The sequence below is a fragment of the Oncorhynchus nerka genome, linkage group LG10, assembly GCF_034236695.1.
Source record: "Oncorhynchus nerka isolate Pitt River linkage group LG10, Oner_Uvic_2.0, whole genome shotgun sequence".
Classification (NCBI taxonomy): domain Eukaryota; kingdom Metazoa; phylum Chordata; class Actinopteri; order Salmoniformes; family Salmonidae; genus Oncorhynchus; species Oncorhynchus nerka.
Genome location: NC_088405.1, coordinates 41,321,374 through 41,337,337, shown reverse-complemented (window position 1 = coordinate 41,337,337; position 15,964 = coordinate 41,321,374). Strand labels below are relative to the sequence as shown.

The 15,964-nt window shown below is 43.4% G+C and overlaps 1 protein-coding gene across 1 annotated transcript in view; it reads right to left on the bottom strand.

The window, feature by feature from the left end:
• abcc2 (ATP-binding cassette, sub-family C (CFTR/MRP), member 2) overlaps positions 1-15,964 on the bottom strand; it is a 75,557-nt gene that overhangs the window by 13,417 nt on the left and 46,176 nt on the right. Inside the window, 4 exon segments of the mRNA XM_029669923.2 lie at positions 3,078-3,221; positions 7,629-7,730; positions 11,246-11,372; positions 12,959-13,158. Of these exon segments, the coding sequence (XP_029525783.2) occupies positions 3,078-3,221; positions 7,629-7,730; positions 11,246-11,372; positions 12,959-13,158 (573 nt within the window).

Sequence of the window (15,964 nt, the reverse complement as noted above, 5' to 3'; positions counted from 1 at the left end):
GCTAGTCGGGCGTGCGGGTGCAGGCAGCGAACGGTTGCAAAGCATGCATTTGGTTTTACTAGCGTTTAAGAGCAGTTGGAGGCCACGGAAGGAGTGTTGTATGGCATTGAAGCTCGTTTGGAGGTTAGATAGCACAGTGTCCAAGGACGAGCCGGAAGTATACAGAATGGTGTCGTCTGCGTAGAGGTGGATCAGGGAATCGCCCGCAGCAAGAGATTGTGTGAAACAACTCAACAAAACAAAATATATTACAGTTTTTAATGTCCCGTTGGTAGGTTAGTCTTGATCGGAGTCTTGATCGGAGCTCATTCATGTTCTTATTATTATTATTATGGCCAATAGGACTGATGGTAAAGCAGGATTACTCACTCGCCGTCGAATCCTTGCAAGGCACCTTGACCGACGTCCCCGATATCTCCGTCTCTTCTTCATGCGAATGACGGGGATTTTGGCCATGTCAGGTATCTGAAGTAAATCCTTTGCATCCGACTAGTTAAAGAGTCTCATAGCAAAGGGTCTGAATACTTATGTAAATAAGCTTTTTCTGTTTTTTATTTGTATGCAAAAATGTAAAAAATAAAAATGAAAAAATAAACACTTTTCACTTTTTTCATTATGGGGTATTGTGTATAGATTGCTGAGTATTTTTTCTTTATTTAATCCATTTTATAATAAGGCAGTAACGTAACAAAATGTGGAAAAAGTCTAGGGGTCTGAATACTTTCCGAAGGCACTGTACACCCACCCACGCATGCACACACAAACACACTTTTTCAGTGTTCGTAATGTCATGTGTTGCTCTTTCTTTCTCTCACAGCCAACTTTTCAAGTACAAACTTTCTTTCTCGTCCTCTCTCTCTTACTTTAACATACAAGAACACAAATATAAATGTGAAATATAAACTGGGTGGTTCATGCCCTGAATGCGGATTGGCTGAAAGCCGTGGTATATCAGACCCAGTGGCGGTCGGTGCAGTTTAAGATGGGGGAGAATGATTGTTTTTAGCCTTATTTTTTATTAAAGCATTTTGGAAGACTGTCATTCATATTCCATTCACCCAGCTCAATGTAACATCGATAGGTTTAGGCTACTACATGATACTCAAATTCTCCCTATACCCATCATGAGGATGCTACAACCTAGGTTATGAATGAAAGTTTACAACGTACGCTAGGTGCACAGGTGGAGAGGAATTTAAGTAATCAATGTGACAGAAGGACACATTCAATACCACCTTGCACACTCTTGCCTGCTGATCTAGGGTGTGATCATTATTCCAACCATTGCAAACAATAGTTTATATTGGACAAATTCAGTTATGTTTATCCTCGTTTCGTTACATTTACTTCCGTTTACAAAATGTTTTTCAACAGAATCGGTGGAAGGAATATACCCCCTCACACGCAAACAGAGTTCACTTTCATAGCAGCCGCATACATACGGCATTAGACCTTTGATCGTTGTATAATTTCTTCTCGCATCTACGCTCTCTCTTCCAAACTTTCCAAGCCAAAACTTCATATCATAAACACTAACTGCGACACACAGCTTACATGGCTACTAAAACTAACAAGTTAGTAAACCCGCTACAATCATGTAGTACAGTGTACAGTCAGCAAGGAGTTTAGCAGTTACACCCACGTGCCCCTGTGGCAATAAATTAATAAAACGAAAAGCTTATCTTGACTTGGAAGAGTTCCAGTGTTGGATAGCCATAGCCAGCTAGCTAACATAGCATCCCTCTCTGTTTGAGTAGTCTAAACTAGCTAGCTGCATTCGCTAAATAAGTAATTGAAAAATTCCGAAATATAGTTAGCTCACTCTCTCTTTCTTTTTAATAAAAAAAATAATAAATTAGTTCAAACTGTTCAACTGTTGTCTTCCTCGCTCTTTGAGTCAACTACTCACCACACTGTATGCACTGCAATGCAAGCTAGCTGGAGCTTATGCTTTCAGTACTAGATTCATTCTCTGATCCTTTGATTGGGTGGACAGCATGGCAAGAGCTCTGATAGTTTGGAAATTGTCATAATTACTGTGCAAGTCTATGGAAGGGGGTGAGAATCACGAGCCTCCTAGGTTTTGTATTGAAGTCAATGTACCCAGAGGAGGACGGAAACTAACTATCCTCCGGCTACACCATGGTGCTACCCTACAGAGTGCTATTCAGGCTACTGTAGACCTTCATTGCAAAACAGTTTTAATCAATTATTTGGTTACATGTTAATATTTTTTGTTAGTACGTTTGTTGAAATTGGTCCTCCCCTTCCTCCACTGATCACACTGTATACCACAGGTATGTTTACGCTTTTAATTACATTGGTAACGAGTTTATAATAGCAATAAAGCACCTATGAGGTTTGTGGTATGATACTGTATGGCCAATACACCAATTGCTGCCCTTCTTTATGAGACGTGATGTCATACAGAGTGAGACCATTTAACATGTCATTTTTTAAAGCCAAATTTTTACTCCTGAACTCATTTAGGCTTGCCATAACAAAGGGGGTGAATAATATATTTTTGTTTATTTTGTATTAATTTGTAAACATTTATAACGTTATTATTTTCACATTGATATTATAGATTTGTTTTTTTAGATCAATGACAAAAGCAACATTTAAATCCATTTCAATACCACTTTGTAACACAACAAAATGTGAAAAAGTCCTGGGGGGTGAATACTTATTATAGGTCCCATTAGTTTTCTTTGCACGTAGACTGTTACAGTATATACATTGTTCCTTTGTCGACATGGTATGTGAAATATGATACCAGACAGTGGGGTCAAAATGATTGATAACCTTGATAAAGATTAGCAATAATGGCTATTTGAACCCTACCTTTTCGAGGAAAATTAATATTATTTGTTAAACAAAATCTCTTTCTCTGAGCAATTGTATTAGTATAAAAATAGTATAATAATTTACAGAAAATGTGCATACAATATAGCTCTGTATTTGAATGATTCATTTTATACAGTCATTATTGCTCAACTTTATCAAGGGTGTAAATAATTTCAGACCCCACGGTATGTGTAGTGTCTGACACTGGTCTCTCTGTCTCTCTCACCCACCTTCTCTGTGCTGTCGATGTCGCAGGTGATCCCGTGCAGCACCAAGTTCAGTTCAGGTCGGTAACGGACCTTGAAGTTTTCGAACCTCAGCCTCCCAGCCTCAGGCCACTTCTCTGGCGGTCGTATCTCTGACACCCAGTCCGCCTGTTCAAACACACATACACGTTTCATATACAACTCCACCTAACAAAGACACATACACGTAGCACAGACACACACACACACACGTTTACCAAAACTAGCTTAAGAAAACTGTCACACGAAAATGGATCGGCACACGCGTGTTCTTAAACAGTGTGTCTGAAGCATTGGGCAAACGCCAGTAGTGATGTGCAGTTCGTAACTCGACCTCGCTTCAAAGGCATCAGTAAGCAGTCTTATTTTTGGGGTGCTGTGTGGCTCAGTTGATAGAGCATGACACTTACAATGCCAGGGTTGGGGGTTCGATTCCCACGGGGACAAATTAAAATGTGTGAACTCACTACTGTCAATCGCTCTGGATAAGAGCATCTGCTAAATGACTAAAATGTGAATTTGCAATGTACATTGTTTGAAGCACACTTTTATAAGTCTCAGTCACAAATGACAGCTCGAATAACAAGACCCCTATGATGAACAATAGGCTTGTAGAATCCTGATTTTTTTTTCCCCCAGATTTTTAGTCCATCGTTCGCTGGTAGGTGATCCTACGTGCCCTGGGCATTACTGAATCAAATGAATGAAATTAGCCATTATATTGACTGAACGAGTTAAAAGAGATCAGAGTCAGTAAAAAGAGCCAAACTTCCCATCACTAAAAGACTGTTGATGGTCCAAGTTGATAACACAGTGTTTCTATACTGTAAGTCACAGAACAGACATGTTTTCACTGTCTATTTAACATCAGACTGTTCACAAGCAGTACGTTTTCAAATTCAACATATTCTACACTCAGCTCAAACAAGGTCTCATTCTACACCTGCAAAGCCTTGTCAGGAAATGCTTCCCACTGGGAACACTATGTAATTTCAACATGGATAACTGGGTAATATTTGGTTGAGACACTGGTCAATGAGTGTCTCAACTCAAAAAGATAGTTGAATTTTCAATGTGTTATACCTATGCTTCAACCATCTAAAAGCACAACCAAATTCCAATGGAAAATCTGTCTGCTTTTTGGCTTAGTTGTCACCCAAATGTCTATCACTGTCACACCCTGATCTGTTTCCCCTGTCTTTATGCTTGTCTCCACCCCCCTCCAGGTGTCGCCCATCTGCCCCATTATACCTTCGTTCTCTGTTGCCAGGTCCATCTTGTCTTGTCTTACCAGCGTGCTTTCACATCTTCCTGTTCCTCAAGTTTTGTTTCCTAGTTTTTCCCGGTTCTGACCATTCAGCCTGCCCTGACCCCATGCCTGCCTGCCATCCTGTTCCTGCCTGACTCTGACCAGATTACGAGTCTCTGCCTGCCCTGACCCCGAGCCTGCTTGTCCTGTACCAGCCTGACTCTGACCAGATTACGAGTCTCTGCCTGCCCTGACCCCGAGCCTGCTTGTCCTGTACCAGCCTGACTCACGAACCTCTGCTTGTCATCTACCTGCCCTTTGCCTGCCCCGTGTTTATAAATTATCTGAGAACTATCCGCCTCCTGTGTCTGCATCTGGGTCATATCCTGAGTTGTGATAGTACGAACTGGCCATGACTGACCCAGCAGACTCGAACCAGCTCCACAATGCTGTCTCCTCCCAGGGAGCCACCATTGGAAGACACAAGTTACTTCAAGGTCTTCTGGAAAGACTCCAGACCTTGGCGGAACGCCAGGGCCGTGCTTTCAACATATTGCTGAAGCAATTCCACGGTTTGTCTGTGGAGGCAGCCCGCCAATACAGTAACACCCCTAGACTGTCAAATACCCCGCTACCAGCGGTGTTTCTACCCCGGCATCCCAAGAACCCCACTTACCTCCTCCGGAGCGCTACGCTGGAGATCCCGGATCCTGCCGGGCATTTCTCTACCAGTGTACCCTCATCTTTGAGCTGCAGCCCTCTTCATTTCCCTCGGATCGCTGGAGGATAGCGTACGTGATAACTCTGAAGTCCGGGAGGGCTCTTGCCTGGGGTACGGTGGTGTGGGATAAACAATCCACAGTTTGCCTCAGACTGGAGGAGTTTGTGGCGGAGGTACGTAAAAGTGTTCGATTCTCCGTTGTCCGGGAGGGAGGCAGCTCGAAAGCTTCTCCAACTGCGTAAGGATTCCCGTAGTGTGGCAGAGTACGGGGTGGATTTTCGCATGTTGGCGGCTGAGAGTGCCTGGAAACCTGAAGCCTGGTTCAACCCATTCCTTCACAGATTAGATTATAGACGAGCTCGTGAGCTCCCGCTGGACCTTGACTCCCTCATAGCCTTGACCATCCGGATTGATGGGCGGTAACGGCAACGTAAGAGGGAGTCTGTTCACTTTCAATGACGCTTGTCCTCGATTTACACCTTGCCTCCGAGAAATCCCAGAAGCCCACATTTCCGAGTGGATCTGATGTCACCCGAGTTCTCTCAGAGGTCACGAAGGCTGTTGAGTCGTCACCTCCGGAACCCATGCAACTGGGCAGGGCTAGATGGTCTCCTGCTGAGCGCTTACGCAGACTTAACATCCAAAGCTGTCTGTATTGTGGAGCTACGGGACATTCTTTATCTAGTAGGTACTAGTACGCTGATGAGCAGTACGGGGAGTTTCCCATCTTCCATTTCTCGTACCCCTATCCATGCTACCGTGCTGTTGGGTCACCGGTCAAAATCTCTTCGGGTGATCATAGACTCTGGGGCCGACGAGAGCCTTATGGACGCTACCCTGTTGTCGGAGCTAGGAATCCCTACACAACCCCTCTCCATTCCCATGGATGTCAGAGCATTGGATGGGTGCTCTATTGGCAGAGTTACCCACACTACGTGTCCCATTAACCTGACAGTGTCGGGTAATCACAGCGAGTCTATGCAGTTCCTACCCATCGGATCTCCTCATGCACCTGTGGTTTTGGGGTTTTCCTGGCTCCAGAGGCATAATCCGCTGATCGACTGGGTTACTGGTTCTATCCATGCACATTGCCTGAAGTCGGCGCTGCCTGCCCCAGGACGTCTTCCTGTGGGCTTGGGAAAAGCCCCGGACCTCTCTGCCATTCCCGCGGAGTACCAGGACCTCCAGGAGGTTTTCAGCAGGCCAGTGCCACCTCGCTTCCTCCATATCGGCCCTGTGACTGCGCCATCATTCCTCCTGACAGAGCTGATATAACTGAGTCAGGTTTGTAGGCCTCCTGGCTCCTACAGACTTTTTCAGTTCTGCCCACACATTTTCTATAGGATTGAGGTCAGGGCTTTGTGATGGCCACTCCAATAGCTTGACTTTGTTATCCTTAACACATTTTGCCACAACTTTGGAAGTATGCTTGGGGTCATTGACCATTTGGAAGACCCATTTGCGACCAAGCTTTAACTTCCTGACTGATGTCTTGAGATGTTGCTTCAATATATCCACATAATTTTCCTACCTCATGATGCCACCTATTTTGTGAAGTTCACCAGACCGTCCTGCAGCAAAGCACCCCCACAACATGATGCTGCCACTCCCATGCCTCATGGTTGGAATGGTGTTCTTCGGCTTGCAAGCCTACCCCTTTTTCCTCCAAATTTAACGATGGTTATTATGGCCAAACAGTTCTATTGTTGTTTCATCAGACCAGAGGACATTTCTCCAAAAAGTACTATCTTTGTCCCCATGTGCAGTTGCAAACCGTAGTCTGGCTTTTTTATGGCGGTTTTGGAGCAGTGGCTTATTCCTTGCTGAGCGGCCTTTCAGGTTATGTCGATATAGGTTTTACTGTGGATATAGATACTTTTGTACCTGTTTCCTCCAGCATCTTCACAAGGTCCTTTGCTGTTGTTCTGGGAATGATTAGCACTTTTCACACTAAAGTGCGTTCATATCTAGGAGACAGAACGCGTCTCCTTCCTGAGCAGTATGATGGCTGTGTGGTCCCATGGTGTTTATACTTGCGTACTATTGTTTGTACAGATGAACGTGGTACCTTCAGGTGTTTAGAAATTGCTCCCAAGGACGAACCAGACTTGGAGAAGTCTTCCAAAGTTCTTGGCTGATTTCTTTTGATTTTCACATGATGTCAAGCAAAGAGGCACTGAGTTTGAAGGTAAGCCTTGAAATACATCAACAGGTACACCTCCAATTGACTCAGATGATGTCAATTAGCCTATCAGAAGCTTCTAAAGCCATGACATAAATTTCCAAGCAGTTTAAAGGCACAATCAACTTAGTGTATGCAAACTTCTGACCCACTGGAATTGTGATACAGTGAATTATAAGTGAAATAATCTGTCTGTAAAGAAATGTTGGAAAAATGACTTGTGTCATGCACCAAGTAGATGTCCTAACCGACTTGCCAAAACTATAGTTTGTTAACAAGACATTTTTGGAGTTGTTGAGAAATTATTTTGAACGACTCCAACCTAAGTGTGTGTAAACTTCTGACGTCAACTGTATCTGTCATTCTCATTGAATACACACAGACCTCATTCTCCATCTCTGTGTACTCGCTGACTCTCTCCACAGCTACGATGTTGGTCTCCAGTTCTGATGTCATCCTCACCAGCCAGTTCAGTGTCTGGGTCACCTACATGTCAGGGGTTAGGGTCATTACCATCAAGTCATCATCACTTCATTATCATTCCATCATCCATAAAATCCATTAAGTGCTTTTTGCAAATAGACATGTGTCAGGGAGTACTCAACAGTAACCCAGGACTGAACCCTGATTCATCTCCTTACATAATAATAATACATTAGTATTTTTCATCACAAGATCATCTCAAAGTGCAAACAAAATAAAGTAATAAAAATAATAATAATATATTCAGTATGTATGACCATTAAAGTACCACTGGGGCCTTCAGTTTACAGTTTTTCTCAGTCGCTTTGGTGCATTTTTCACATCATCCCTAACATGTGCAAAATAATAAGTGCATTTCTCAGAACAATTTGTACAATCTGCAATATACAATAGATATGTTTCTAAAGCTAGTCAGTCACTAAAAATCCTTAGTACATCTCTCAAAAGTAAACATTCATGCCATAATCATGTCAGTGTCATCAGAATGATAAGTCATTGAGTCATTGTTCACGAACAAGGTCGTCAAAATGGTTAGGCATGTTGTCAATGTAACTGTGTACTTTGACAGTATTACCTGATGTAAACTTAGGCTACAGTTTGGATGACAGTTACTGTATTGAAAATGCACAAGGCTGCACTTTTATGGCATGTATCAATTTCAACAGTACTATTTACATATTACTGTATGTGGGTTATTGATTGAAAGAGACTGGACAACCCAAGGGGCACAAAGCAAAAAAAAACTAAATTAGAAAGAAACACAGGAAACCACCCCAAGGCACAACTTTGCCCGCAGCACTGTTGTGCTGTCTCTACACATCCAGACGTTCCTGTCTGTCGGCCCACATATTCTCATCCACATCACACCGGATATTTTCCCTTCCAATGCAACGTGGAAAGAATCTTTTGGAATGCCTTATCCATCCTCTGCAGGCGTCTACTGTGATGTCCTCACATGCTGCATCCATTGCAGCCAGCAGGGTCATCTGTGTGTGTGGCTGACAATCGTACACCTTCCACCTCCATGCTGAAAATAACTCCTCAATTGGGTTAAGGAATGGTGAATAAGGTTGGAGGAATTCTACGAGCATCCTCGGGTGGCTCACAAACCATTGCCTTATGATGTTTGATCGATGGAAACTCACATTATCACAAATGACCACATACTTTGGCAAATCCTCTCTAAACAGACCCCTCTCATCATCAGGGATGAGAGCCCTGTAGAGATTCTCTAAAAAGTTGAGTAGATGCTGGGTGTTGTATGGCCCTATAATGGGGATATGGGTTAGGACACCATGCTCCGAAATAGCAGCACACATGGTGATATTTCCTCCCCGTTGGCCTGGCAAATCCAAATTGCTAGGACCATGGTGCAAATAGCCTCCTCCTGTTGAGGTGTGAAAAGGCGTCCTCTGCCACCGGTTTGAGGTAATCTTGCAGTCCTATGTGGGGAAAAATGCAGTGATGCATCGCACACTTTCACATAGACAAAAACTATGCGAACACACATTTTACTGTAAAACATTGCAACTCTGTGTTGTGGTCTGTCTATATATGCTTGCCAATTGATTCTTCATGAGATGCACCTTTGAGCAATTTAGACAACTTGTTGATTGTTGGTTGAACTAACACTTTACATTCCTTCATGAGTGAGGGTCAATTTCACCTGCACGATTCATCAATTCACGTTTTTGTATAAAAGGTCTAATAGAAATGTGTAAAACTATGCTTGACAGTTTATGACAAATAGTTCAACAATTTTGCATGTAATGGCTTATGCAAGGAACTAATGCCTAGATGTTTTGAGGGGTAAGACTATTCAACAGAGAACCATCTACTATATTTTGATCAACATGACATGAGCAATTGATAATGTGGAAAAAAGCTGACACTTGTACATTATCAATTGCAATTTGTTCAAAGGAATAAGAAATTGCTTTAATGATGTGCACAAGTGACTAGATGATTTGGAATTTGTACAAGTAGTATCAAGAATTACACTTTTGATCTAAGAAATGCACCAAAGCGACTGAGAAAAACTGTAACAGAACTGAATCAGAGTCGATTGGTTAGATGGTAACACAATGGCAATTACATTTGAGAGCATCTACTCTTCATATTTACAGTATACTGTATGTGACTTCTGCTGTCAGAATATGATGATCGCATATAAAAGACAGGTCTAGATGCAGAAGTTACATTGGATGCGTTTACACAGGCAGCCCAATTCGGATATTTTCCCACAATATTTATTTAAAATAATTGGGCAAAAGATCAGAATTCAGCTGCATGTGTAAACGCAGCCAGAGTGTTGTGAAGGGTCATAGCACAGGACAGAACAGGACACCTAATTAGTCCCAATTACCCCAGGCCACACCTGTTTTCTACTCCCTAGTCACCTCTTCTCTGCTGTCACCCCTCCCAGTTCCCTATATAAGCAGAATATACAGTACATATTAAGCCCATATTTCCCCCAATAGCCACCTGGCAGTACATTGCCATGAATGCACCGTTTATGTTTCTGTTTTTAATGTTTCCATTTTGTATCTCATCCAACCTCCCTACCTACCTACCTCCCTACCTACCTACCTCCCTACCTACCTACCTACCTACCTCCCTACCTACCTACCTACCTACCTACCTACCTACCTACCTCCCTACCTACCTCCCTACCTACCTACCTACCTACCTCCCTCCTACCCACCTCCTGCCTACCTACCTGCCTGCCCACCCCCTGCCTGCCTCCCTACCTGCCTCCCTACCTGCCTCCCTACCTACCTCCCTACCTGCCTCCCTGCCTACCTAGCCTACCTACCTCCCTACCTAACTACCTACCTACCTACCCCTACCTGCCTACCTGCACCTCCTCCCTCCCTCCCTCCCTACCTACCCCCTCCCTCCCTCCCTACCCTACCTACCTACCTACCCACCCTACCTACCTACCTCCCTACCTCCCTACCTACCTACCTCCCTCCCTACCTACCTACCTACCTACCTACCTACCTCCCTCCCCCCTACCTACCTCCCTCCCTCCCTACCCTACCTACCTACCTACCTACCTACCTCCCTACCTCCCTACCTACCTACCTCCCCTCCCTCCCTACCTACCTACCTAACTGCCCTACCTACCAAACCTACCTACCTACCTGCCTCCCCTACCCACCCACCTCCCTGCCTCCCTACCTCCCTCCCTGCCTCCTGCCTACCTACCCACCTACCTGCCTGCCTGCCTGCCTGCCCTCCTACCTGCCTCACCTACCTGCCTCCTACCTACCTCCCACCTACCCACCTCCCTACCTACCTACCTACCTACCTACCTCCCTACCTACCCTACCTACCTACCTACCTACCTACCTACCTCCCTACCTACCTACCTCCCTACCTACCTCCTCTCTCTGGTATAGTACAGTGAATTGAGAGATAAATAATCGGTTCCCCAAGGTCATATTCAGTAGGCACAACACAGAAGAACACTGTTTGTGTGTGTGTGTGTGCACGCGCGCATGTGGTGTACTCACGTTGAGGGCATAGGAGATGGAGAGGCCGACCAGGCCACTTTCCAGAGAGTCCCGGGCAATGACAGCAAGCAGAGCTGAGAAAAACACTACCAGGTTACCAAGGAACTCTAAACGGATGGCCAGCCACCTGCAGGACAGAAAGACAGACATTACATACAGACAGCCATTACAGACAGACAGACAGACAGACAGACAGACAGACAGACAGACAGACAGACAGACAGACAGACAGACAGACAGACAGAGACAGAAGATGAAGGCGGACAAACAAGACAGATAGACCACAGGCGTCTGCTGGCACCTTAATTGGGGAGGATGGGCTCAATCTTTACTAACGACATGTCACTGGCTTTGAGTGTCTATGTATGCGGATGACTCAACAATATACACATCAGCTACTACAACGACTGAAATGACTGCAACACTTAACAAAGAGCTGCAGTTAGTTTCAGAATTGGTGGAAAGGAATAAGTTAGTCCTAAATATTTCAGAAACTAAAAGCATTGTGTTTGGTACAAATCATTCACTAACCCTAAATCTCAACTAAATCATGTAATGCATAATGTGGAATTTGAGCAAGTTGGGGTGACTAAACTGGTTGGAGTAACCCTGGATTGTAAACTGTCATGGTCAATAACATTGGGAGAAGACTGTCCATAATAAAGTGTTGCTCTGCCTTAACAACAAGCACTAACAACAAGGCAGGTCCTACAGACCCTAGTTTTGTCGCACCTGGACTACTGTTTAGTCATATGGTCAGGTGCCACAGAAGGACTTAGGAAAATTGCAATTGGCTCAGAACAGGGCAGCACGGCTGGCCCTTAGATGTACAGAGCTAACATTAATAATATGCATGTCAATCTCTCCTGGCTCAAAGTGGAGGAGAGATTGACGTCATCACTACTTGTATTTGTGAGAGGTATTGATATGTTGAATGCACCGAGCTGTCTGTTTGAACTACTGGCACACAGCTCAGACACCCATGCATACCCCACAAGACATGCCACCAGAGATCTCTTCACAGTCCCCAAGTCCAGAACAGACTATGGGAGGCGCACAATACTACAGAAGAGCCATGATTACATGGAACTCTATTCCACAACTTTAATGAAATTTGATGAAAAAAACAGATAAAAATACACATTTTGGAGCAGCGGGGACTGTGAAGCAACACAAACATAGGCACAGACACATGTATACAAACACACGATAACGGACGCACTATACACACATGTACACATGGCTTTTGTGTGGTAGATATGTGGTAGTAGAGTAAGGGCCCGAGGGCACACACTTAATGTGTTGAGAAATCTGTTGGGAATGTATTGTAATGTTTTTAAAATTCTATAACTGCCTTAATTTTGCTGGACCCCAGGCAGAGTAGCTACTGCCTTGGCAGTGTCTAATGGGGATCCATAATTAATACAAATACAAATAGTAATGGCTGGAACGGAATAAATAGAATGGTATCGAACGCGTCAAACAAATGATTTCCATGTGGGTGATACCATTCCATTCACTCCATTCCAGCCATTATTATGAGCCGTCTTCCCCTCAGCAACATCCTGTGAGACAGAGAGACAAGACTGACAAGACAGACAGACATTTAGTCAAACATCAGACATCACAGATTCACCGTAACATTTCAGACAGAATGGAACTCATATTATCCCGTGCTGTTTTGACATGAACAAAACTGAGTGTGTTCCTGACCTGTTCGAGATTATCCACAGGTAGACCGACTTGAGGTTTTCATCAATTATTTTCTCGTTGTGTTTGAGGAAGCGGTCCTGGTGTCCATAGGCCCGGATGACCGATAGACCAGACACTGTCTCTCCAAAGTGAGAATAGATGGGAGACCGAGACACAGAGTCCAGACGACGCAGCTGCCGTGAGCTTGCCACGTAGAAACGCTGAGGGGAGAGAGTGGATGGAGGAGTGAAGGAGAGAGAGAATAAATGATTCACAAATCATATACTGAAGTGTCACTGACCATGTTTAGATGCACACCAATACCCCGTTATTATTTGGGATACTCAAGTATTCCGTTTTTGTGTTGACGCATAGAAACATCATATGCCGTTTACAAAAACCCAAATAAGCTCCTATCCCTGTTTTGAGAAACCCAAATAAGATGCCTGGGATATGCTGATCTTAGATGGACACTGTGGCATGTGAACATCTTATCCTGTAGTTTTTGCGGTTTGCGCAGGCTCAGTTTTGCATAGTATCACCTTTGAAGTTCAGATGGGAACAGTAATAGTTGGAATAGTAACTGAAGTCTGAACACTGACTGAAGGCCTCACATGTAGCCTATTACAGTATTAACACCTACAGAGTTAAGTGTTTCTTGGAGTAAAATTATAGACCGAATGTTAATTTTGTCTCGGGAACAGGAGTGGAGGAATATAATTTCTTTCATCTTGAGAAAATGTGAGCGAATGCACATGTAGGTTCCGTCTTATGTAGACTAAAAATTCAGTAACATAAAAATGGACCGTATTTAATTAACTTTCAACCACATAAAGTATGCATCCAAGACGAACTGAAATACTATCAGAAACATGTTGTATCGTTTTCAAAGCTTTTCATTTCCTTAAAACCGGTCAACAAACTGAAATTAAATTATACACGTAGATCTCCCTGGTTTACCGATGTCAACTAGATTGTTGATGATGCATTCATTCTATCATTCATGACATTCTTTAGAGCAAAGCTTTATTCAAGCAATAAGACACGAGAGGCCATGTGTTATGACATTTTTATCATGGGTGTGACGTGGTCATAGCCACAATGTGAACCCGAATGGTGTAGACCACCACAGCCATGATATACATTTCAATAATGTATACCATAATAGACTCGGGTGTATTATGCTTTAATACAACTGGTACCATTAAAAAAAAATCTAGATTATTTCCCAAACTATACATTTTTCAACAAAACGTGATGCTACATTCACTGGTAGTCAAATGACATTTTTGGCGTTCTCTGGTCGTTAGTTCTATTCATATTGTCTGAAAAGTAAAGCAAAACTACCCAAGCGCTGTTTGATAGTTCCAGAACCTTGGTTTCTAGAGACGATGTCCATAGTTCTGCCATACATGTAGCCATGACAATTCTCTCTGTCTCTTTCCATTGCATTTTTGTGGTTCTTGGTTTCTTCATTGAAACTCAGTGCTGCATATCTCAAACCATTTTTGTCGTCTTTTATTACGAATGAGTCTGGCTTCAGTTTGTGATTTCCTTCATTGCCTCGTCGGCAAAAGTGCAACTGCAAATCAAACCACTCCGTATTCAGTAGGTGGCATAGAAACTCCTGAGAATATTACCCATATTCTTTTTTGAAACATTTGCCAGATCACTGCTGTCATGACTGTCCTGATCAGGTCAGGTTACAGGAGACCACAACCCTAGAGATTATCTCTCAACCCCAACAGAGGAGGAGAGATCTAGGGGTCTGAAGATGTGGGGTTTTTATGACCCCTCACGCCCCTGGTAAATCTTAGACCACACAACAGTCCCGTATCCCCTCAATATGGAGAACCAGCCTCAGAACATTAAACATGAAATAAAGGAACTTTGGAACAATGGTTTCCATCAGCCACAATGGTGGTCATGAGGATAGATGGAATATGAAAATGTATGTCATTTTTGTTTTGTTATTAAAGGTTAATAGATGACGTTATTAAGAAAACATTGTAACGTCAACAGTTTACCTAGTATATGTTTGATGTTTATACATTGTATGTTTTATGGAAAATGTCCAAATCAAAGAGAATGTTTTGGTAAAGATGAAATGTGAAGTTAGTTGTCTAAAATTGGATTTGAGTAAAATCTAGACCTTGCCCCTAATTTGGTACGCCCAGGGAATTGCCCTAAAGGCGGCTACGCCCACTTCTGACCCAAGGGTATAAAACCTGTGAGTGAAGAATGAACAGATCAGACTAAGTGACCCAAGCTGCAGCCGAGGTCTAAAAAGTCAACGAACCCAAAACGCAACACAAGTTTGAAGACAAAGAACTCTTTTTCTACCCAAGCTACAGATGAGTAGCTGTGTCTAAGCGGGTGAATTCAAGTCGAACCACCTAGCCTCCACTCCCCATCGAATCGTGGTATCTACACTGTTTCGTTCCTACGCTGTGAGCTCTGAGTTACAGAGCTGTCTGTCCTCAGAAGAGCCCTTCCAGAGCAAGAGCGAGGGAACAGACTCCTAAGCCAAAAGGACACTGACATCGTGAGGACAACCGAAGAGTTTTGCCGGAGAAGTGCGTCATTGAGCAGCCTGAACGGTCCACGCGGAGAATCCACGGAGACCTTCACCACGTAATTACATCATTATATTCTGACTCACAAGAGCGGCAGTTTGGGGCAAGGCTAGGGTTAGAATAAGCATAGCTGACAAATTCACCCAAATGTATATTTCTCTCATGTACTTTCTCTTTTTCTCTCTCTTTTAAATCCCCATTTTGGGTAACACGCGCCACAGTGTGTTGGCTAGTTATACTAAGTTCTAATCAATAGCCTAGAATATGCTTTGTGTATGTATATCTTTTATCATCATTTTAGCTTTCTAGTAAATAAATACTCAACTAAGATTGGTGTGGTACGAACTCATTGGTGAGACCTGGGTCCGTGCAGATTCCCGGATTATGCGAAGTTCAGAACGAGACTGTAGAGGTAACTGATTAATTAGCGGCTGTTGTAAAATCGATATTC